Here is a 22,534-nt window from a genome sequence, read left to right as displayed (position 1 = left end):
GAAATATATATTTGTGCGTGTGTTTGTCTCTATCCATTGATAAGTATAATATGTGTTTGTATGAAATAATATGTAGCATCTATTCATTGCCATACAGTTCGGGAAAACAGGATGGGGAAACAGGACTCACTTGCGACCTATATGCTCAATTGCCGTTCGCGAAGAATTTTTATTTAAAATATGTTGCATCATGCGCGCCAGATATCGTAAAGCAAATCACTCCAAATTATACATATGCATTAATTTATATATTATTTGAGCTTCTGTTTCTGGTCGTCAATTTTCATTCAACTAATTCATAGCCGGTTGCTTCGGCCAATATAGTAGCTAAATGAAGGAGATCGATTCCTCACTATATCATATGATTGAAGAGTATTCTCATCTATTCTACGTCAACTCATAATCAATCACTGACCTCTAACCACTCGGTCATAGACACAGCGGTCCCATGCGACGAATTGCTTTCTCTGATGCTGCGATTATTCATCCCACCATGCGTACTTGTGGGCAAAGATGGCGTACTAATCAAAGCTCATTGAAGGTTCAATGCGACATTACCATCAGAAGCGTGAGCGCTTCCAGATCGTAAGCTCGCAGTCGAAAGTGGCTGTGGTGAATTCTCACAACTCGGGAAACATCTGCTAGCTTGTGTCTGTGTGGCAGTATCATAAATGCCACGAGCCGATCTTTTAGAACCCTAGCGGAACAATTCCGTGAATATGCATTCGCGGAGCCAAATTGGAGATTGTAGCAGCTTGGTAGCTCATTGTCAAGTCTTCCTCATTGCATAGCCACCACTAAACTCGGGACCCTCCGGTGTCCATGGCACATGACGTTTCTAATCAAGAACGTCCTATGCTACTAAAGCATTCAATCGAGGTCACCAGTTAAAGTAGATACGCCCGTACTTTTGTGCTCTGATTGTGTGGTTGTACTACTCGGTACTTGAAGCGTGCGAGAAATCGATCGTAGAACATTGCTGTTTAGCCTACATCTATTAGCCAGTACGCGTTCTGTTCTGTTGTATGACATCGGTTCCAATCTTTGGAATCGCGTTTGTATGTCAGACGGACATCGCAGCTTCTGCCCCTAACTGTCATCCTCATGTAGCTGTCGCTAATTCGCGATCCGATAGATAACTACCCGGTGCCCCGTGCCTTGTATAATCTGTTCTGATGTTTTTTATCCATAACTAAGAGGGGGACATTGTACTTCCGCAAGTGACAGAATACGGGGCGTTTGCTGAAGACAATCAGCTTGGTATACGCAGGTAACTGAGATACTGGGGATGCGCTGACTGACCGAAACACTGTATGTCCGCAGCTGGTGAAGAAGTGGGTCCCTGCCGATATTTGATAGTGAACCTTCGCATGCGACTAAACCCTGGGTATTGTAGGTGCTGCAATGGCAGGTATTGGCGGCTGTTATCAATCCATGTACTCGGATACATAGGTAACGGGCAACTGCGCCCTCAGCACAGCTTTCTGGCCTATTCCGTCGTTCACGATGGCTTTGATGTTCACAAAATACTTGGTAGATACTTCGAACTTCTCGCACGCAAAGTCAAACGTCGCACCGAGTTCATATTTGGTCTTGGTAGAGGCATGCTCCCCTTCTCCCTCCACAGATTTGTACAAGCGATGTGCCAAGTTATATGGAAAACCTTTAACATCAAACCTGAAGTCGGCATCTGACGGATGGAGAACCATTACCAGATCGATGTTTTGCTCCTTACTGTCTACAATCTTTTGAGTCTTCTGAAAATCGCTATAGTAGCGTAATCCCTCCGGTCGGTTGTACTTCTTTCGCATCTCGTGAGGATAGAGTATTCTGTTTGTGGCAAAAATGGTTCGCAATGAGCTGGGCTACAAAACGAGGAAGCTAAGGATAAACATCCGTACCATGAACCAATGAGACCGTACATCTGCAAAACATCACGTGACGGTATTTACATTGTACAGCAATGATGCCTAAGCAAGACTTTCAGAAAACCAAACTTACTTGTTTGCAACCTCATCCATAGCACTCTTCGTGTTCGAAGAATCGGTCTCTCGCGCCCTGGTTGATAACCGCCGCAGAGGTGCAACAGATTGCAACAACGCACGAGCAGGTACAACCTCCGCCTGAGAAACGATGGAATTGATTTGTAAGTAATTGCGTACGATACGCCAACTAACTTTATCTATGCGTCCGAATAAAAAAGAATCAGAAGATCCAAAAGAGATTATCCAATTACACCGGCGATACCTTGATTGCGCTATCATCCGGCTGCACAAAACATCTCAGCTCCTGTCGACACTTCACTTGAACGGACTGCAAAGAAGATTCTTGGAATGAGTCAAATTTCCCAACATGCGACAATACAACGCGAAAGAGGGTCAACTATTCACAGAAAAAATACAAAGCACTACTCACCTCAATCCTCCTACCAGCCGGGTTGTTGAGATTGACATTGACCCGGAGTGGCTCCTTATCGTCTCCAAACGGAAGCATACTACAAGAAATGTATATGTTCAGCGATGAATTAAGATATATAACTATATCTAGGCAGTTGTTCATGGGATGCGACACCTTACAAATACCGAGGCAACCTAATCACCTAAAATTAAAGTTGGATTGAACGGCACAGTACACAGATGAATGAAAGTATCTTCAAAACCAAAATAACGTTATACTTTGCGGATGAACATACCTATCACACTGTGCCGTCATGCTCAATTCTTTCTTCCCCACAACGGTGGTTTCTGCATATGGATTTTGAGAAACAATTTCAGTGAAAAAATATATCCACAGGCGGAGACCTGGCCTGCAAACGGATCGTAGCATAGAATAGCAAGTAGAACGTACTATACATCATACAATCTCATATAATATGAACACTGTCCTGCAGCCCAAAATGAAAATTTACCTGCAACCAGTATTGTACTACGAAATACATCCGTTTCATGATCGAGCACCGTCTCGCACAGTAGAATATTAGCTGTATCCGATACGCTGACAGCGGTCCCCAAGAACTTCTCGACTACAATCTTTAGTTTATACTCTATCTGAGTGGGTATGAAGAAGTTATAGAAGGTCATATTGCTGTAGCCAACACAATCAATATTACCTTTGCCCTGAAAGTGATCTCCCATCTATCGAACTAGAAAACCCTAAACCCTAACACAAATGTCCCGGGAGGTAAATCTTGTAGCACAAAAACTTAGCTCATTGAATTTGTACGATATTTATACCTTGTATCGTAAGTCAGGGGAATTCCAAGCCATGGTAGGCGGTCCCTCTGGAACATCAACGACCACTGGAATCGAATATCTACATTGAATGAGAGTAAAATTAAAATGTAATTAAAAGAATTTTCAATGTATTCGTATAATAAGGACAGATCAGTCATACGCGACGCGTAATATACCATTCGCATCTGACTTCATACCTTCCTACCCCAAATTTTCCTGGATTTTCTCGTATTGGATGCCTGCCCATAACTATCTCATGGCTGTCTTTCTTTGTAATCATTGTGCACGTGATAATCGCATAAATTCGTATATATTCAAAGCCATTGTGTACTTGCATATCAATCACAGCGTTGAGGCTATCGCCCGAGCGAAGTCTGCGATTGGCCGAGTGCGATAATACTGTCGTTGCCAGGTTTCTGTGGGAATAGGAATTAGCATTTTAAAATATATTCAGCACAGCGTAATATTATACCACAACGTGTTACTAGTTGGCGATTTTATAAACTCATGCCATTTTAACTCTATTGTCTTCATTGCACCCTATAAATACCATCGCATCGTGCAACCATACGAATTCCAGACAAATGATGATGGTAGCTTGAAGGGGAAGTGTTAAAGCATGTACATCCTTCATAAGTACAACAGTAAAATTCGGCACAAGCACTCTTGTCGCAATATTTGTGCGTCATGTATAGACGACAACCTTTCGCAGCACTCAAGCTCAAGTTGATTACAAAATACATACTTGTTCAGCTTTCTCATCGCCGTAAACTCCGTACTTTTCTCACTGGCCAATACAGCCGAGTCAAACGTCTCAGTCGACGCCGATAATTGCACAGTCTCAACGACATCTTCCTCGGAACTCGAATCCGCTCCGCAATTGACCAGTGATCTGAACACAGAGCTCCCCGTATCATCTTGCTCGTGTGGTGTAGGTGCATCGATATAGCTTGCTCTATTAGTAGGCGAAAAATTAGATTGCAAATTGGGCTGACTAGTTCTGCCACGATTGCTATTGATGGGTGACAAATGATCGTTACTGGAAGGGCCAGATCTCACGGTAGTGGATCGCGACGCACTACAGCCGTATGGTATATTTAAATTCGCACCTGAGCTTACAAGGTTATTGTTTAGACTAACACTGCGTGTACGTGTAAGAGGGGCTTGTGTATGAGCTTGTATACTTCTCCTGGGAGTGACCGAGTGTGGCCTACTCATCAAATTAGCTAGAGCAAAGTCTGCCATCGTGTTTATGCTAGTGATAACAAGCCGTGTTTGTAATTAAATAATGTATTTTCTACTTCTATGCTACTGTGTAGTCCCACAACAAGGCAGAAACGTCACAGGATTATTTTTAGAGCGATGCAAGAGACCTAATGAAAACACAATGGTATGCTCCTTGATAAAAAGCGAGAGTGCGAATTGCGAACACTCATCAACAGTTCCAACACTCTTCGACCTTCGCGGCTTCGAAAGTTCGATGGCTTTATCTGACCCTGCGTTGTAAATATTTTATATTTCCGGTTTTCCTGACGTTTTTTATTTTTATTTCTACAAAGAACAGAAGCGAAAATTTTCTTATGTATTTATTGGTTTTTATTTACCATTGCCACATCGGGGGCCCTGCCCCGAAGTTCTGGATGGTGGGCAATCGAATTTAACTAAAATACAGAAATTGGGACAGTGGACAGACCCAGAAGTCCCAGATTGATGAGTTGTCCCAGACGAGAAATTTAGGGTGCCAGATAGGGCTGAAATGTACACTACACTCGACAGTCTACAGTTTACACTCTACACTTTACAGTGTACACTCTAAATACTATGTACTGTACACGGTCTACAGTAGACTACAGTCTACAGTCTACAGTCTACAGTCTACAGTCTACAGTCTACAGTCTACAGTCTACAGTCTACAGTCTACAGTCTACAGTCTACAGTCTACAGTCTACAGTCTACAGTCTACAGTCTACAGTCTACAGTCTACAGTCTACAGTCTACAGTCTACAGTCTACAGTCTACAGTCTACAGTCTACAGTCTACAGTCTACAGCCTACAGTTTACACTCTAGTCTACACTAAAACCCTTGTCCCAAATAAATATAATTCTCTATAAATTCGAATTTTAATAAAAAGAGTAGAGCTTTCTACTCCAGGTGGATTCTACCTCGTTTTTTTTACTTTAGTAAAACAAATAACAATTACGCCTACGCCCTATGTGCGCGAACCGCTTGTCTTTTTCAGTTTGTTTTCTTCTCTCTCTCTCTCTCTCTCTCTCTCTCTCTCTCTCTTCTCTCTCTCTCTTCTCTCTCTCTTCGTCTTGTGTGTGTTGAGTTGAGACTTGAGACTTCACTTCTCTAATTCTTGTTGTGTTGTAATCTTGTACTTTTTACAGTCTCAATTACTCATAATACAGTAAGAACTCTACTAAATATAATTCTTAAACTTAGTAGTGGGAACTCAGGGAGGGGGGGGTTAGAATTCGGTGTTGAAGTTTGAACTGTGGATTGAGGAAAGCTAATCGAAAAGCTCCATTTAAAAGATGAGCATCAAATATGCTCCATAGTCCATACTACTACAGAGACTAGAGTAGACTCAAGAGTCTCAGACTCAGAATGACAGTCGGCCTGGAGAACTTTTTTTTTGCGTTTTCGTACTGAGCGTACAAAAATAGAAATAAAATAAAAAAGCTGCGGGCTGCGGGCCTGCACCCTGCGGCCCTCCTGCGCACTTCGCTTCTCTTGTTGTAGATATAGTACAATTTCACATATGTGAAAAATACGATTCTACAAACACAAGTATAAATCACCAATCAGTAATCGTCAATCCACCACATGGCACACCTCTCACCACTGACAGAGTTGCACAGTTCCTACATACACACTATAATACACTATACTAAAATAGAAAATGAAATATTCTACACAGTTACACACAATAATAAATACATACTTGTAAAAAATATCTAAAAATTTGAAAGTAGTGACAACTGGCGTCTCTCACTTCTTGCCTCTTCGAGTCTTCGACTCTTCGTATTTATTTACACTTCGGAAGTTCGGAGTTTCAGTTCAGACTTCAGTGATCAGTTTTCAGAATTTAGACTTTTGAGTCTTGAGAGTTGACTTCAGACTTGAGAGTTCAGATACCTAAATACTTTTAGAGCATCTACTACTCTAAAGAGAGAGAGCTAGTAGAGTATAGAGAAGAGACATCATGGGAGTTGAGACAGAGTCATCAGTGATCACTAATCACTGATCACTCATCACTGATCACGGACAGTCCTGGTCTGCTGGATCCAGGGTCCTTGGGCCTAATGTCAATACTGTCAGGGACTCAGAGTACATATAAGGCATGAAACATGATGTAAACGTATACTTTTATGATTTATAAACGGTTGACCGTTTATTGAGGGCAAATTTACGAACGAAATTCTATGTTGCACTTCGAATCTAGGCCTATTTTAAACAAAATGGGCTACATATTTATTCAGGCGCCAACTTAGCGATTTGGCGCAAGGAGGCACCTAGAAACTGCACCTTATAGAAAAATAGTGGGTCTTGTTATATAATAAAAGTTGACCGTAAACGTTTTTGCCTGGGACTCCTGAGATTATTCATTATTGATATTATGATCAATGATGTCGCTTTTTCTCTTCTTTGTGGACTCTGAGGAGTAATAGAGCATACATACTTAATTTTCATAAAAAGAAGTGGATATATGATATAGTAATGTAGATTGTTTCTCTGTGTACCCAAACTGATTTTAGCTCCGTCACTCCATTAGATTACAACAATCTAATCGCCGAATCGGCATTCGGCAGTGCAACTGCACTGTGGCCAGCCTGCCTGCCCCAGGGCGCCCAGCTAATGTTATTACGGTCGGGCCCTCGGGGCGTTAGACATAGATCGACTTGACCAAACGACATGTTGCCTAAAAAAGTAAGTAAAAGACCGTCGCGACGTGTCGCCAAAGTCAAAAGACAACTAGTCAACTACCAATTACCACGAAAATAACTACTCATGACTCATACGTCATACGTCATATCTGATGTGCGTGGCTTCCGCCTGCCAGAGTGCCCAGCAGTGGGACTGTGGGAGAGTGCGACTATTTTTGCTCTTTTGTTTTTAAAAACAAAACAAACAAAAAACAAACAAATTATTTTTAACAGTGGGAGACTGAGAGGTTGAGAGCCAAGGCTTGGGCCAGGGGGCCCAGGCCCAGCGGCCATTTTTTTCTGTTGGACAATATTTGAGTTGATCCAGAGTCGAGACAAATATTTAGTACAGTCATGCCTCTTTATATGTCCACCTCGTTAAGGTGTCTACCTCTTTATATGTTCAATTTCTATTTTGGTCAACCCCCTATATATATCCAGGTCTTTTTAGACCGGTCCTACAGCCAGCTCCGATTGGAACTGAGCTAATCAGGAGCTCTAATTGCTCCTTTTTAAATTTGTGTTGTTCATCTAGTGCTCCGGCCATCCGGTCACTGCTGTCAGACCGTCAGAGGGTCGGTGAGACTCAGGGGTCATCCGTATATTTATCTTTTTTTTTAGTTTTTACAAGTGTGAATATTTCACCTTTCACCTCAGCTGGACGGTAACTTTATATATAATACATACACTAGAGTAAGTACTACAATAGATCCTGATGGGAGACACTTCTAGTGGTGAACGCTGTTGTGCGAAAGGATGCACTACAACGCACCCAGTGGGTGGTGTAAATAAATGTGCTGGTTGCGATCGAAGTATGCATGCCTTTGGTGGCGTGCATCTTGGTGAGGGGTATGGCTCAAATTCAATCGGTTACTGCCTGTCTATAGATAAATGCCAGCCACCGGATGACTTGTGGGAGTCTGGTTTCACTAATAACAGACAGACAGAGCCAGATGAATTGACACAAAACGCACCTACAACGATAGATAAGCTTACTGTTGGTAAGAAGAAGAAAACATATAAACAGACTGTATTATCAAATGTGAGCTCCAATACAACAAAAAGAATCAATCTAATAAACAAATTTAAAGGTGTCATCGTGCGTACAATCCAGAAAGCGGGATACAGCTTAGACCTATCATGGAAAGACAGCTATCGTAAGGATTTAGTTAAGGAGGCCGTGCGGGTAGCGCATGCATCATTCGGCGTCAGTATCAAAACAATAAGAAGGTTCATGGAGTCTGGAGAGACGATACCCAGTCAGTCTTATGAGGTATTCGAGAAGCGTTTGATTGATTGGGTCGGTAAATAAGGTTAGAGAAGCTGGTTTTAGTGTAAGTCAGTCACGAAAGGGAAGGAGTATTTAATGAGAGCGCCTAGAATACCTCCTGGTGTGACCCATACTCCCATAGGTTGGACCCCGAACCTGATGGTATGAAACTGTCCCAGACTTGTCTTACCTCTTTATATGTCCAAATATTTGCCAATCCCCTGCTTTTTTAGTTCCCCTAATACGGTTACCTCCAAAACTTTCCGACCGGGCTAAATATACATCAAATCTATGTATGTATTCTATTTATTTAGTTTCTCTGTTTCTGGGGAACTGGACATATAAAGAGGTATGACTGTATGTAGATATGTATGTACACAATTTTTATATTTATATAAAATATATACACCCCACTCTCCAGCGCACGTTCAGAATCTCCTGCCTGACGCCCTGACGGCTTGACCCTAAGCTCAATACGTTTTGTCTATACGCGATAAACTTTAAACGTAAACACGAAAAGTTTTGTTTTTTAAGCGTTTTAAAGTATATCGGGGGCAAAACGACTATGAAAATTCTCCAAATTTGCACCTGAGAAATTGACCTTTTTTAATGAAAAGGCGATTTGAAACTATCCACAACTGACACAAAGTGAAAAATAGGACAATTCGTGACAGTTTGGCCGCCTCGAAAAATAAACCTATTTGTAAACCCATAAGACTATATTTAGGATAAACTTTTAACGTAAACGCTTATTTATTTATATATTTTGCGTTTTAACGGGAAACGTAATGAGGTTAGGCCCGACCTCCCACGGTCACCTGTTCTCATTTTTTTATTTTGTTTTATATTTTTATTCCAGAACAAATGAAATGTATATTTTTTTTTAAATTATTTATTTCTGTACTGCTTGTTTTTTATAAAAACAAATAATATTTACAACTGTCGGAGTGTCGGAGCATTTCAGAGCCTTGGTTCAATTTAGAAGAAGGCTATGAGCATTTGTATTTCAATTTACGTCACGACCGACGACTTACAGACTCTCTAGTAGACTACAGTTACAGAGTACAGACTCAGAGTCTCAGACCTCAGTCTCACAGTCTCACTGTTACTCACACCCAACTCCGGGGACACGAGAGTTCATTTTTCTAGTAAACCTCGAGCGAAATATGCCGTTCCACAGACCACAGCTTACACGACATCCACATGTTCCGGTTTTCCACTCATAGTTTCACACACCGCTGAGCCTGGACGGCACGACAGCCTAGCAGGCTGGCACAGCAGGAGCAAAGAGAAAACCGGACTCAGTCCCGAACCTCCGACTAACAACAGAGTATCTGCGTCACATTGAAATCTGTCCCTCACTAATTTTGGTGCACGTGTAGCAGTCGCTGTGTTCGATGGACAGTGTTCGGTTGCGGCCTATAATTACATAATCGCTGTTGGCATTGGCGCAAATAACCCCTTTATCATCTTTTACATTAAAAGCGCTATATCTCTGCAGCACATGTATGATCGTCGTTCGTAGCTATGGTATATAGGCTTACAAAAGCTGTAATCGTTGTTGCCAGGTGGATATCATCTTCATATGGCAATATCTAATCAAAACACATGGGAGGTGATGAAATCAAGAAGCGTTTTATCAAGGCCGCCTGTTGCACAAAACGAAGCATCAATAAAACACATGTGTATGCTGATTTAAGCCGAAACTTATAAGACGAATTTCTGCACACGTTGATTTTTTTAAGAATCTTAACAGAACTCCGTCTGTAGTAAAACAGCTTGTAGTCCACCTTATTTTTTTCATTGATGAAAGACATGTAGCCAAATTTTCTTATTGATCAACTTGTAGTATATCTTCATTCACTTCTTTGTTTTGATTCCCATTATATCCAACTATGTTTCTAAAATATGAATTATGTCTATGTATATATATATATATATATGTATATATATATTTATATATATATATATATATATATTATATATATATATATATATACTTATAAACATAATTATATATATATATTATATATATATATTATCCATATATATCCTATATATATACTTTATACATAATATGAATTACGATATATATATATATATATGTATATATATATATCGTAATACATATTATGTATAAATATTCACATATATCTATATATATATATATACATATATATATATATATATATATATATATATATATATATATATATATATATATATATATATATTATTTTATATATATATATTAAAAATATACAATAATATATATACTACATAAAATTAATATATATATATATATTTATATATATATATATATTGATTGCCGTCAGCGGCGCTAGAATATCACCGCATACCGATTTATGACCGTGAAGATGTCAGCATTCTTGTCCACGAGACACGTGCCAGTTAGACTTCCAACGAGTACTGAAGCTCCAAAACTACGGCGAATGTCATGCTACTATTTCTGTTTTTGCCAATTCTATTGCATGGTAGTCAGGAACCTCGGCTTATACAAGTTTAGTGTTGTCGCGGTGGCAAGATATTGACCTCACTGCAGTTCCCAGCATACAACTAGCGCACTTTTCAAAGTGAACCTCTATCAGTTGTCATAAGCGTAGATATCTGAAGTAGCATATGAAATTGCCTGTTGATTGACGCTTTTAGTGATTCCACACAGCGTAGTCCCTGATATTCCGAACGACTCTTCATTCTTTGAAGCCTTTGTGTAGCTCAATAAGCTTGACAATCAATTTGGACTCAATCTCTACGTCACCATCATCCCTCTCTTCGGGTGATAATGCAACAACTTCCGTATCATCGGGAGAAACTAGTGTGATCGTGAACTTGCGCGTGTGCAGCATATTCGCTATCACAAGCTGGTGTCCGTAGGTCACCAGCGCTTGTTTGGCCTGGCTTACAAATGGAAGAAGGTGGGAATGGGTGAATAACTATTGTAAACTTGCGTGTGTGCCACATATCGGCTACCACCAATGGAAAATCGTATTTTTTTAGTGCGTTCTCGCCTTCACGCACACAGTAGCAAAGTATCTATCAGGTCTCCACTCGAGTGCCGTTACGGCCAATGAGAACACGATGTGGCATCACAGACACGAACAATTGCAAAATACATTGCGGATTTGCGCATACATAACACCATCACGGCTACACATGTAAACGCACTTCTTTTTCGACACTTTACAGAGTGTGGCGATCGTATATACACTTATTCGCTATAGCGAATATAGCTTACATGCGAGAAGTATAAGGTCAGATATATATATATGAATGATACAGGTTCCTTTGGGAGCATACACTGCAATCTCTCCACTACAGCAAGACGACATCTACAATGAATATGAGTTGATGTCTTCAAATATCCAGCCACACACCTTTGGGACCAGAAGCTTATCGTCCGTCTCGAGTTTGAATGAAATGATGTAGGCATTGGGACACCACTCGCGCGTGAGTGTATGAAGCATCTTCGGAACCTACTCCAGAAAAACACCGTGTCGAGGTGTAGTCAGAACACCAGTGAGATATGGGAAGTGTCTAACGAGGTGTAATATAAGCGAAAAATATCCTAAAAATTCACGGGATGAACTCGGATATTCGTATGAAGTATACAAATTCAGTCCGCAATAACGAAGGACGCCTGTGGGGAAAAAACAATCAATTTTTGTATCCCGCAAATGACTAGAACGCCAGTCTGAGAGCGAAAACCGCCCTAAGTAGCACACAGTACCAGTCTCACTTCGCGTGGGCACGATATATTCGCACTACCACCCAGACCAAGAGAAAGTAAATGAGAAGGCCTGCAAATTTTGCATACTGTGATAAGTCAAAGAAAGCTTCTTACCTGTTCCATCTTCAATTCGAAGGGACCGTTTGTTGACTGAATCTTGTGGTGCGTCAGCATGCTGGCAGGTACATAAAAGTCTGATACAGCGGCAGCTAAATAACAAATTCCGTTCTTGCCTGGAATGAATGTCACAACAGTATAGGTTATTCCGTTTGCATATCCTAATAATAATCAGTACTCAATATATCCGAGCGTACAAAAATATTATTTTCCCAAAACATTGCTATGCTAGTGTCTGACGATATATATGCGTTTATGGCAATTATATATAAATATAGATATAGATATAGATATATATATATGCGCCGGTCTGCAGCGCATTACCTTAATCCAAAAGTCCGATTGTCACTTCCAAGTTTAGAATGCATAAGGGCTTAAATCCGCACATAGACGCGATATATCACTGACATCAACTCGTTTCAGACATAGTATGAAGCGCTGATTCGAGTATATACCACACCAGACATAGTAATAGCCCAAAAGCTGCCATACATTTGTTTCAGGCGAACCTCGAATGTTATGCACATGTGAAAAAGATATAAGCATATCGACACAAGGGCAGACCTGACCGTGTTGATGCCGTATCACAGAATGGAATGATCGTCTACTTTAAACGCTCACACCGAACAGAATTAAACATACTGAAAATGTCGCGCACTCTCGACATTTACAACATTAGAACCCCATAAAACCTCCTAATCTAGAAGGTACATCAAACATGAGCACGCCTAACAATACCTAAGGCGTTCAACTCCTCAGCGCAGGTCTTTAAGTAGAACAGGTAGTGGTTTACCGTGTTGAAGTCTACTTTCAGCAGCATGTGGTTTTGCTGAACTTTCTTGTACTTATTGATGGTGGATATTAAATGACCCTTATCCTGAGATCAGATTGTAAGTGGTGAAAAGAAATGCCCATGAATATAACGAGACCAGGCAGCAGAGAGTGGGAAATGGTCCCTCCTCAAAAATGACGATCACATCCTAGAATGCTACTAAAGAAGCATTGGTGACTACAACGCCTCTGGATCGCAACCGTAAGTATCTCTTATCACTTTCCAAGCTAAATTAAACATACCCTAGGATTGACGATCACCCGTGCTGTGTCAAGTCCATCTGTTTCAACGTGCAAGAAGTCCAAGAAGCAGTGCTTAGAGTGTGTGTAATTCCGGCTAAAGGGTTCCAGACTGTATTCTCTGTGCAAAAAGAGCACGGCATAGCCTATAGATGTATGGGGGGGAACGACAAGGCAAAATGATTAGGCAAGTAAACCAAAAATGCCTACTACGATGTGCGTACAAAGTTGGAGTCTTACAAAGCAATACTGCGCAAGAGCGATACTGCCTATGCACGATTTGCACAGACATCCTTCCTATACATGAATATCGGGAACCTTTGAACTTCTTGTGAAAGGCATTTGAATGCCGCTTTTTCAGGTGATGACAAAAATCTGGTATACAATAATAGCAAGCACTTGTAGATGATACATTGACTACCATAGAATTGTTTACAAATCCAAATACACTGATGATTTCGAAAAACTACTCATTCCCTAACATTATGTATATATGAGTGTGTGTGAGTATGTATGCATGTATCTGCATATGTTTGTATACCCATATATACAGATATATATTTGTGGGTGGGTGGGTATACGTGCGCGTTTGTATGTGTCTGCGTCGGTGTGCTATTAAGTGTGAATGTTTACCATTGAGTGTGTGCGTGTTTGCGTGTGTGTGTGATAATGTGATGTGTACCATTGATTGTATGTGTGTGCGTGTGTGTGCGTGCGTGTGTGTGCGTGCGTGTGTGCGCGTGTGTGTATATATATGCACATGTATACATGTGTGTATATGTATGTGATTATGCGTGCTTTTGTATACATATATGGAATTGTGATATCCATTCTCAAGTTATACAGTAATTCGCAAAAGGTATTTAGTATCAGTAAAAACAAAACTACTATAGTCTAAGAACAACAACGTACGCAAAGCAAGCAAAAAGATAAGCTTGTTTCATCAAAATTTCGAAAACCATCACACCTTCGCTAATGAAATATTCTGCGGAAGCGGAACCACGCGTGCCAGCGCTAAAGTTGTCGACAAACCGTACAGTGTTGAATTCCAAGGGTACCGTAGTTCCTCCTGACGTGACCAAAACAACGGGCGTGTCATTCTGTTTATGAAATTCAATGAACTCTTTAACGTGCATTCGTACATTCTCGAGATTATCAGGAGCCGGTTCTTCGTCGTAGAAGGCGGCTTGACTACCGTTAGCGATGGATGCCATCTTTTTATGTCTTGGTATTAGTTATCTAAAATGGTCTGTTGATTGTATCATTTGTCTATATACAAAGAGTATTTTTAAAAATGATTTTGAGAAGATCCTGTGATATATATATATATATATAAGGGTATTTACTATTCAGAAGAATAGTAATTTACATGCAGAAAATAAGTAGAAATAATAGATTCAATCGAACTTCAATACGTTTTGTGCCCTAAAAAAATATACGTTTAATATAGATATATTCAACGTTTATATCGTGACCGCCTTATGGCTATACTTGTAGGTGCATGTTTGAAGCCTTTAGGTGCAAATAATCTTGTTACTTATCATACTTATGCCCATTTCGCCTTTTCAATAGTTCGATGTGTTTCCAGTCTTGGCCCTTATAAACCGTTTTTTAAAGCATAGATATTAAGAAAATATGCGTTTAATTATAGCAACCACCCATAACAGCTGTGCAACGTGAATATTACATATTAAAAAATACTTACACGTCACTACGCACCTGACCACTGCCACACGAGAGTGCCCAATCTGATTCAAGAATACAGCCGATCTTATAAAACAAAACAAAAAATGAACATCTGATTCAAGAACTGGCGTCTTTACACATATTTTGAACTCTGTGGTGCTTCTTTTTGAATATGCACACATTCACTCGCATACAATGTTCAGAACGTCTCTCACTGCAATGAGGCTCAATGGTACTATGCGCTTGGCGCAGAGACCGGTATGCTTAATTTTATGCCTCAGACAAGTGTATGTCGATGCGATATGTGTATAAAATAGTATTCTAACTAGACTTGCACCTCATATAAAATCTTGCTGTATTTGATATTTTACATACGTACAAGCCCCGTGTATTAGCTACAGCAAGTATGATCTTGTTACGACACATATTCTACTGATATGGAATCATGTATTCTAGTCTCTCTTCAATGATGCGTGTGCTATGGGACAATTGTATAAGCATATGCGCTAACTACCATCTTCGTGCTACTTCATACTGATGCATATGCATATATTTTAGGTACTTCGTACGATTACTCATGTGTTTCGTGTGATATTCTACTGATGTTTATCAAATTTTCTAGTTACAATATACAAAATCGCGGGTGTGTGTGCTACTCGACAGATGTATCAGCAGATACCCTAGCTGTATCATGCTGACGCATGTGCATATACTCAAGCTGCACCATATAAAAATATGTCACCTTTGCTACTAGTTGGGCAAGCGGCCCGAGGCTGTGCAGCTACAGTGACATATACTTTCTACCCTGATGTATGTATTGCATTGGTCAGGTAATGTTCAATGCTAATCGTTCCATGTCGCCAAGAAGTAGGTGCGTGTCGATAGATGTAATTAAATCCCTGTATTCTGGTTATTCCATAGTTTAATTACATGTCCTGTCAATTTTTATATTGTCTTCCTTCTTGCGCGTTCCTTAGACGCAATATGGTAGCGTAGCAATGTGTTTCTCTCGAGTCCCTGCCCTCAGCACAGTAGTCGAAGGCCTCGCTATCATCGTATTCTTAGTGTGAAGTGTATCGAGTATTAAGGCCGGTGCGTAACTCGATTGCTCTAAATTGGAGTGCAAAAAGACTCCCGAGTTTTGTGTTTGAATGACATGTATAGCCACTGTATGGTCACATATTCTGCTCCCTCTGTTCTCGAATTAGCACTGAAGGCAACTGAAGGTATTGCGTGCTTTAAGCGTGAGCTTGCGTAACACTGCACCAAACCCGATAACCAAATTTCGAAAGGAGAAGGAGAAAGTATTATACATGGAAAACACTAGTTCCCCAGTGTCATCAACGTTAGATGATGGGAAGTATTTTCGGAAGTGTACTCGTCGACTCTGTAATAAATATGAGCCGAATCGAAGCGTGACATATTCATGTGTTGCATTATTCACCTCAAGTATTATATTCTGCTAGTTGCGGGCCACAATATTTCCTAACCTCCAATGGATACATGACAATCAGAGATAGGTTATAAACGGTTTCTCCTTGCGTATGCAACGTAATGCGCTGACTACACCGGTGCACAATTTTTTTTCGTGGATCGTAGTACAAAATGTGATTGTGAATAGACCCATGTCAAATCAAAATCAGAAAAGGCCACGAGTTTGTGTTTGTATATTTGTACATCCATACACACTTCTTATCTTCATCTCGTCGCGTATAAGTTGTGAGTGAGGATAGGTATTAGCAAGCTTTCTTGTGTTGCGCTGGAACCGATGATGTCTGTCCCTGCTTCATGAGGCAGTCAGTGTGTGGCTTGCACAATATTTTTTAATTCGAAACCCATGTTCAAAATGGGTTCTTCCCGTCACACCTGCTACTCGCCAGTAGCAATTCAAAATAGGTGATGTGCACTCGACAGTGGTACTATTAAGATGTTTTCCTTCGACAATCTGCCTTCCGAGATACTCTGAATTGTAGCATTGTACCAGTGTTCTTCTTTCACTTGGACTGCTTGAGCTCGAGATTGGTGCAACTACATGCGCTGGGTGTTTTGCAGTGACATATATATCTGTGCAATAACACTGCAAAGACGCCGACGATACTATTCTATTCGATGGTCGCTTGTGTGGCTCTTATGTCGCCGGATATCGTGAAAGTGTGCCCATACGTAATGGTTCACTCTCCGCTGACACTCTTTCGAATATTAAACTTTCACAATAGATCAGTTATACCGCTTGCCGAATTCACGAGTTCGGGGGCCCAGATGTGATGAAGATTGAGAAGTGTGAGTTGCCAGACCTCAAATACGGCCAGGTGGTTGTAGATATCAAATCAGCAGGAATCAATCCGGCTGAAACCTACATAAGGTAGGTATATTCAGAAGCGAGTATTTAAAAGTGATCGCACGCGATAGGGCTGGATCGCCTATGAATATTTTGAGACCTATCGCTTCATATTAGTAGGGAGCTCTTGCGTATATGCCATTGAGAAAGTTTTACTGGTGTTCAAGGTTTGCGAAACGAGGGTAGTCGTACCCAGACATTTAAGAATGGTAATGTGTGCCTCTGTCCAAATGCGCGAAACAAATCGCACGAACCAGACAAACTTGGGTTTTGGCGGTTTAGCTTCTACTCACGGGAGAGTATTCTAGGCTTCGATGGTTATGATTCAGTGCAGTTCAATGTGTCGATTGGCAGTATTTGCTGAATTTGCGATCTCGGATTCAAAGCGGTTACTGATGGGTATCTCGTAAAGAGAACGGTCAACTCACTCATTATCATTAATCGACGCTCGATGTGGCATTCAAAACAGATCCGGGATATACCATCTACTGCCAGAACTACCCTACACTCCCGGAAAAGACGGATCTGGCGTTGTTGCACATGTTGGTGATGGTGTCGAGGGTCTGAGTGCTGGCGATCGCGTGTACGTGGAGGATAGCATTACGGGGACGTACGCAGACAAGGCTGTGTGTGAAGCAAAACATGTGCACGCTTTGCCGGAGAACTTGAGTTTCCAGCAAGGATCTGGTATGTACAAAACGACAGCTTAAGTCGTCTTTGTTAACCGGACGAGCGTTCTTCTAGCGCGACGAACCTCACATCAGATCTTCGGGTATAATCTGTCCGCCCTTCTATGTCAGATGGACTAGCAATCGCTGGCCATCATGTTATCAGACGTGTGATTCTATCCAATTCTTGTATTCGGTTCACAGCTCTGGGGATACCGTACGGGACAGCCTACCGTGCTCTGAAGCTACGCGCACACTTGAGTTCTGGCGAGAGGCTGCTCATAAATGGCGCCTCTGGAGGTGAGTCATGTGTGTCTTCAATGGGCATTGAGCTGTTGAATGCTATAGCACCGCTACTTACAAGTATAGGGCATGAGCATCGTGTATCGCAATCGACGTGTGCGTGTGCGTGTTTCCTCGAGACTTTCAGGTCAACTTCAGGATGGTAGCGCGATGCATTCACCAAGTTTTGAGTCCACAAATTCAAATCTCGCGCAGCCTACAATGCACTATCTGGTAGGCGCGTGTTTTGTCGGGCCGAGTATTAATGGTCGTTCCTTTGACATAACAGGGGTGGGTTTGGCAGCAGTCCAGTTGGCTGTTGGTTATGGTGCTACAGTTGTTGGCATCGCGGGGAGTTCAAAGGGTTGTGAGGCTGTACTGAAGCAAGGTGCTGCAGCTTGCTTTCTGCGAGACGACACTGACCTGACGACTAAGGTACGCGTAATATCTTTTTTGTCATCGAAGTATCAAGATATGATTCACACTCTGTTGAGCTTCAAGTGTAGCCTACCAACTTCATAGTCTAGCGTGGTATGCAAGCAATCGCCTTTTCATGAAAGAAAACTATTATCTTTGCCTTTGTTGACGATTTCAAGTCACCCGTCGCGACGCAGTGGAGAAGGTTTGAGCAGTAGTAGTACAGCTCTGATTGAATCGTCTTTGAAAATAGGTGTAGGAAGAACATCTGAATATATATTCTGTCGTATCCATATCTCCTGTTGTACTTCTTTTATAGCTTCTGTTGTACCATTTTCATAACTTCTGTTGTACTTCTTTTAGTTTATTTGTTATCGCACGCTGTAGAGTAGATCCGAGACGTCATGCCTGATGGTGCAGATGTGATCCTGGAAATGCGCGCCAACAAGCATCTCAGCACGGATATAGACCTGGTTGCTCGTCACGGGGTATGTAGAATGAACGGGGCTGTATATCTGCAATTAGCTGCTGGGCGATTATCGAATGAGTGATGTGATTGTACATCTTCAATCAGCAGCTGAACGTCGGCAATAGCATTTAAATTACTAATTATCGAATGAGTGATACAATTTTGTTGTTTAGGAGTTCTAGGCCCCGTGAGTGTTAAGCCCATCCTGTTGTAGTCTTCTAACCTTTTTGTGCCATGCACAGGCTGTTTGGTATTGTACTTCATGAACTGATACCACACATCGCTGTGTTGCTGCACCTTGCAGAGAATTGTGGTGGTCGGAAACCAAGCCACATCTGAGCACTCGATCAATCCGAGAGCGCTAATGGTGAATGAATCGTCTGTCATAGGCTGCAACTATTGTAAGTCGTCCTGTGTGTGCTTGTAGTCTGTCATAGGCTGCAACTATTGTAAGTCGTCCTGTGTGTGCTTGTAGTCTGTCATAGGCTGCAACTATTGTAAGTCGTCCTGTGTGTGCTTGTAGTCTGCCATAGGTTGCAACTATTGTAAGTCGTCCTGTGTGTGCTTGTAGTCTGTCATAGGCTGTAACTATTGTAAGTCGTCCTGTGTGTGCTTGTAGCGTTGTTCTACCGGCGCTTACGTTTAATAGTTCTATCGTTCGTGTGTATTTCGTGTTCCTTAAACGGGGCGCGCAAATTGAACGTGAGAAGTTGCTGGACAGCGCATTTTGATGATCCAGTATTATGAGTGGGCGGTAGTGAGGTGTACCAGAGTTGAATCTCGGCCCTCGCTACCGAGCCGTCGTGAGTGTTTACAAGGCCTTTCTCCTTAGCCTCACCATGTAGCACGCAAAAATCTCACCACCTTTCTAACCATTCGCATATTTACTATGTATTGTTTTTAATCCATATATCCAGGGATATCAAGTGAGAAGGATTTACAAGCCACTAACGAGGCCATAGGTCTGGCTTTACGGAATGGGACAGCCAAGCCGACAGTGGGTGAGGTGTACAGCTTAGAGAACGTGCAAAAGGCCCACGAGGCAATTGTTTCACCCACGCGTACGGCAAGTGGTAAGATGGTTCTAACCATGGAATAGGGCTCGTCATAGTGTGCACACCAAGTAATGAAGTCGCTCTGTGCACTTTCAAAGAACGACCGTTCGCGTAGGAGTATGTATTGTAGAGTTGACGGGCCAAGGATGCATTTGCGTCAGACCGAAATAGACTTTAATAGTAAGTCGGTCAGTGGTTATCCAATGAAAACGTTATATATGCAAATTATCAAACTATATGTTATTGCCCAGCGAAACCAAGCACATAGTCTAGAGTATAAACTTAAGTCTGTATGTATAGTGATGCACGCAATAAATGCTGCCATAGAAAGCTTTTTTGGGGAAGTGCGCTACTGAGGAGCTACGCCAGCAGGACCCTCACATCGAAAAAATGATCCAAGATGAAAAGAGGAATAGATATACTCCCAACGATATTTTGCTCAGCATCACCCATCACATCATGGTATGGTGTTTAGCATCGTGATCTCTTGGATTGGTGGCCTTGCTCATATGACCGATCGCCATACTAAGATATACATCACGACGACAAACTGGAGAGATATTTGAAAGGCAATTAGGAAGGGAGTTGTTTATTTACATCTGAGATGTATTTGGAATTTCGTTATTTTCGATTTACTCTCACTACTTCCTGTCGGTTCGACCGATATTGTATGCGAGTTGTGACCCACCTTTCAACTGAGAAACGATTTCTCACCTGCGTCAATACTCAACAAAGGCATCGACGCATTTGCACGACTGACGATCACGTATGTTGAATACTAGCCGGTGTAGATAGTGATACCCGATAATCTTCAGTTGATTATTTACCAGCCATTGTGCGTCATAGAGAATGTTCAGCAAACGGCTTGTTACTTTGTTTTCCTCTTAGTCAGTATATAAGAAGCCTTACGATAGACCACTGTTGTCTGCTCACTCTAGATGAACACCGTCGTCATTCCCAGCAACATGTATGCAACGGCAAAGCTGCTCAACTGAGTTCACATTTATTTGCGAGTCTGCGCGTATGTGCTGATAGTCAGGACTGTGTATTGTATGAACGGCGCAGCCATCGATATCGATCCTATTATACGTCACGCTGCCGTCATTCATTGTGAAGTGTTTATCACTACATCCAGCCTGTCTTATATTATAATATCATGGATACTGGGCAAGGTTACATCACTCTGAGAATAGTTTTAGTGCAGGGACCGATGGCTATGCGATGCGCCAGTAAATGATGCATCTACAATCGTCTTCCAGTGCAACTGCCCGTGAGGTTCGCGAGTGAATTCTGAATCCCACTCCAACCGATTGATCAGAACGCGGGACCTGTCACCACGACCTCTTGATATCATCTCATGAGTGCTTGATAAGAGAGACTCGCCTCCCAATGTTACAACAGTGATTTTCCGGCGCTTGGTCTTCTTACACTGATCAACTAACATCTAGGGGGAGCTACGGTGGAAGCATGGTATGCGGTCACGAGCCCATGGCTGCTGAACCTGCGGCAAAAAAATGGGCCTACATTAGGGAAACTCTTTTCAGTGTACCACGAGCCCGCGAACGAGGCTTTGAATCACCGAATACCTCTCAACCTACGGCAGATACTATTGACATAGATGTCTATGTTGTCAGTGCATAGCCCTATCGGATAAATCAGTACCGGTGTAATGATACGGAACCCCTCTGATAAAGTACTTCCATCGTTACCGAGTTAATATACTCGTGTTGCTAGCTCTGGTTCGCGAATGCTAACTTGGCTCCGCATATCACCTGTGACAAATCCTGCCTCGGGAGCCAACCCACCCACACACTCACTTCAGGGAAGCCAACGCGATCAACCCATGCGTTGGAAATGGGACACCCCCATGCGGCCCTATATCCACATGATCAAATGTGCGGTCAACAAACTCGTCGCCGCCGGAGAGACTGGCCGGGTCATTTAGCGGGCACCTGGAACATCGCGAGCAACGCCGCCAACCGTGTGGGGGTGAGGTTTACTCGCCTAATGTGGTGGATGAGCGCATCCGGGTCCATGTCTTGCGGAAGTTTGGTCATGAATAGGGCAACTGCAGTTAAGGGGATACGAGAGCGCGAGACGGTGTTAGAAGGGTGTATAACAGTTGAATCCACAAGAGTGGGAACGAGTTTCATACAGTTAGTTTGTGTCAAATAGCAAGTTCCGCCAAGAGCACACATAGCCTGTTTACATCATGAATAAATTCGATTGGTTCAAACAGTGAACCAAAGA

The 22,534-nt window shown here is 41.8% G+C and overlaps 4 protein-coding genes across 4 annotated transcripts in view; 1 reads left to right on the top strand and 3 right to left on the bottom strand.

The window, feature by feature from the left end:
* Positions 1 to 1,427: 1,427 nt before the first annotated feature.
* On the bottom strand, positions 1,428 to 4,478 carry SARC_07351 (hypothetical protein; the record flags this gene model as incomplete). The annotated part of the gene is made up of 9 exons (XM_014298713.1): positions 1,428 to 1,830; positions 2,002 to 2,123; positions 2,248 to 2,313; positions 2,416 to 2,494; positions 2,693 to 2,744; positions 2,909 to 3,047; positions 3,234 to 3,312; positions 3,431 to 3,649; positions 3,979 to 4,478. The coding sequence occupies 9 exons, from the start codon at positions 4,476 to 4,478 to the stop codon at positions 1,428 to 1,430; spliced, it is 1,659 nt and encodes a 552-aa protein (XP_014154188.1).
* Positions 4,479 to 10,713: 6,235 nt separating this feature from the next.
* On the bottom strand, positions 10,714 to 14,651 carry SARC_07350 (hypothetical protein). Its single transcript, XM_014298712.1, has 6 exons — positions 14,337 to 14,651; positions 13,373 to 13,515; positions 13,037 to 13,175; positions 12,296 to 12,414; positions 11,829 to 11,927; positions 10,714 to 11,348 (listed from the first exon to the last, which is right to left on the bottom strand). Exons 1-6 carry the CDS (start codon positions 14,581 to 14,583, stop codon positions 11,145 to 11,147), a joined length of 951 nt encoding a protein of 316 aa, XP_014154187.1. The 5' UTR covers positions 14,584 to 14,651; the 3' UTR covers positions 10,714 to 11,144.
* Positions 14,652 to 15,166: 515 nt separating this feature from the next.
* Positions 15,167 to 20,694, top strand: SARC_07349 (hypothetical protein). The gene is made up of 8 exons (XM_014298711.1): positions 15,167 to 15,313; positions 17,272 to 17,417; positions 17,863 to 18,080; positions 18,266 to 18,361; positions 18,633 to 18,778; positions 19,153 to 19,248; positions 19,534 to 19,630; positions 20,147 to 20,694. Exons 1-8 carry the CDS (start codon positions 15,251 to 15,253, stop codon positions 20,326 to 20,328), a joined length of 1,044 nt encoding a protein of 347 aa, XP_014154186.1. The 5' UTR covers positions 15,167 to 15,250; the 3' UTR covers positions 20,329 to 20,694.
* A 160-nt stretch (positions 20,695 to 20,854) lies between these two features.
* The window catches only part of SARC_07348 (hypothetical protein), a gene marked incomplete at its 5' end in the record, with an annotated part of 7,354 nt that continues 5,674 nt past the window's right edge, over positions 20,855 to 22,534 (bottom strand). Inside the window, one exon of the mRNA XM_014298710.1 lies at positions 20,855 to 22,352. Within this exon, the coding sequence (XP_014154185.1) occupies positions 22,222 to 22,352 (131 nt within the window). The 3' untranslated portion in view covers positions 20,855 to 22,221. The remainder of the gene's footprint in view (positions 22,353 to 22,534) is intronic.

This window comes from Sphaeroforma arctica (genome assembly GCF_001186125.1).
Source record: "Sphaeroforma arctica JP610 unplaced genomic scaffold supercont1.576, whole genome shotgun sequence".
NCBI lineage: Eukaryota > Ichthyosporea > Ichthyophonida > Sphaeroforma > Sphaeroforma arctica.
This window is presented reverse-complemented; position numbering and strand designations above follow the sequence as displayed.

What these genes read in the sequence shown, in the direction of transcription:
- SARC_07350 (XM_014298712.1), bottom strand. Translation starts at nt 14,583, where the DNA reads ATGGCATCCATCGCTAACGGTAGTCAAGCCGCCTTCTACGACGAAGAA. An exon ending in AGAATATTTCATTAGCGAAG is followed by an intron (nt 13,516 to 14,336) that starts GTGTGATGGTTT and finishes ATACATCTATAG; the next exon opens with GCTATGCCGTGCTCTTTTTG. An exon ending in TCGAATTGAAGATGGAACAG is followed by an intron (nt 11,928 to 12,295) that starts GTAAGAAGCTTT and finishes TTTCTGGAGTAG; the next exon opens with GTTCCGAAGATGCTTCATAC.
- SARC_07349 (XM_014298711.1), top strand. Translation starts at nt 15,251, where the DNA reads ATGTTCAGAACGTCTCTCACTGCAATGAGGCTCAATGGTACTATGCGC. An exon ending in CATAAATGGCGCCTCTGGAG is followed by an intron (nt 18,362 to 18,632) that starts GTGAGTCATGTG and finishes TTGACATAACAG; the next exon opens with GGGTGGGTTTGGCAGCAGTC. An exon ending in ACACTGACCTGACGACTAAG is followed by an intron (nt 18,779 to 19,152) that starts GTACGCGTAATA and finishes GCTGTAGAGTAG; the next exon opens with ATCCGAGACGTCATGCCTGA.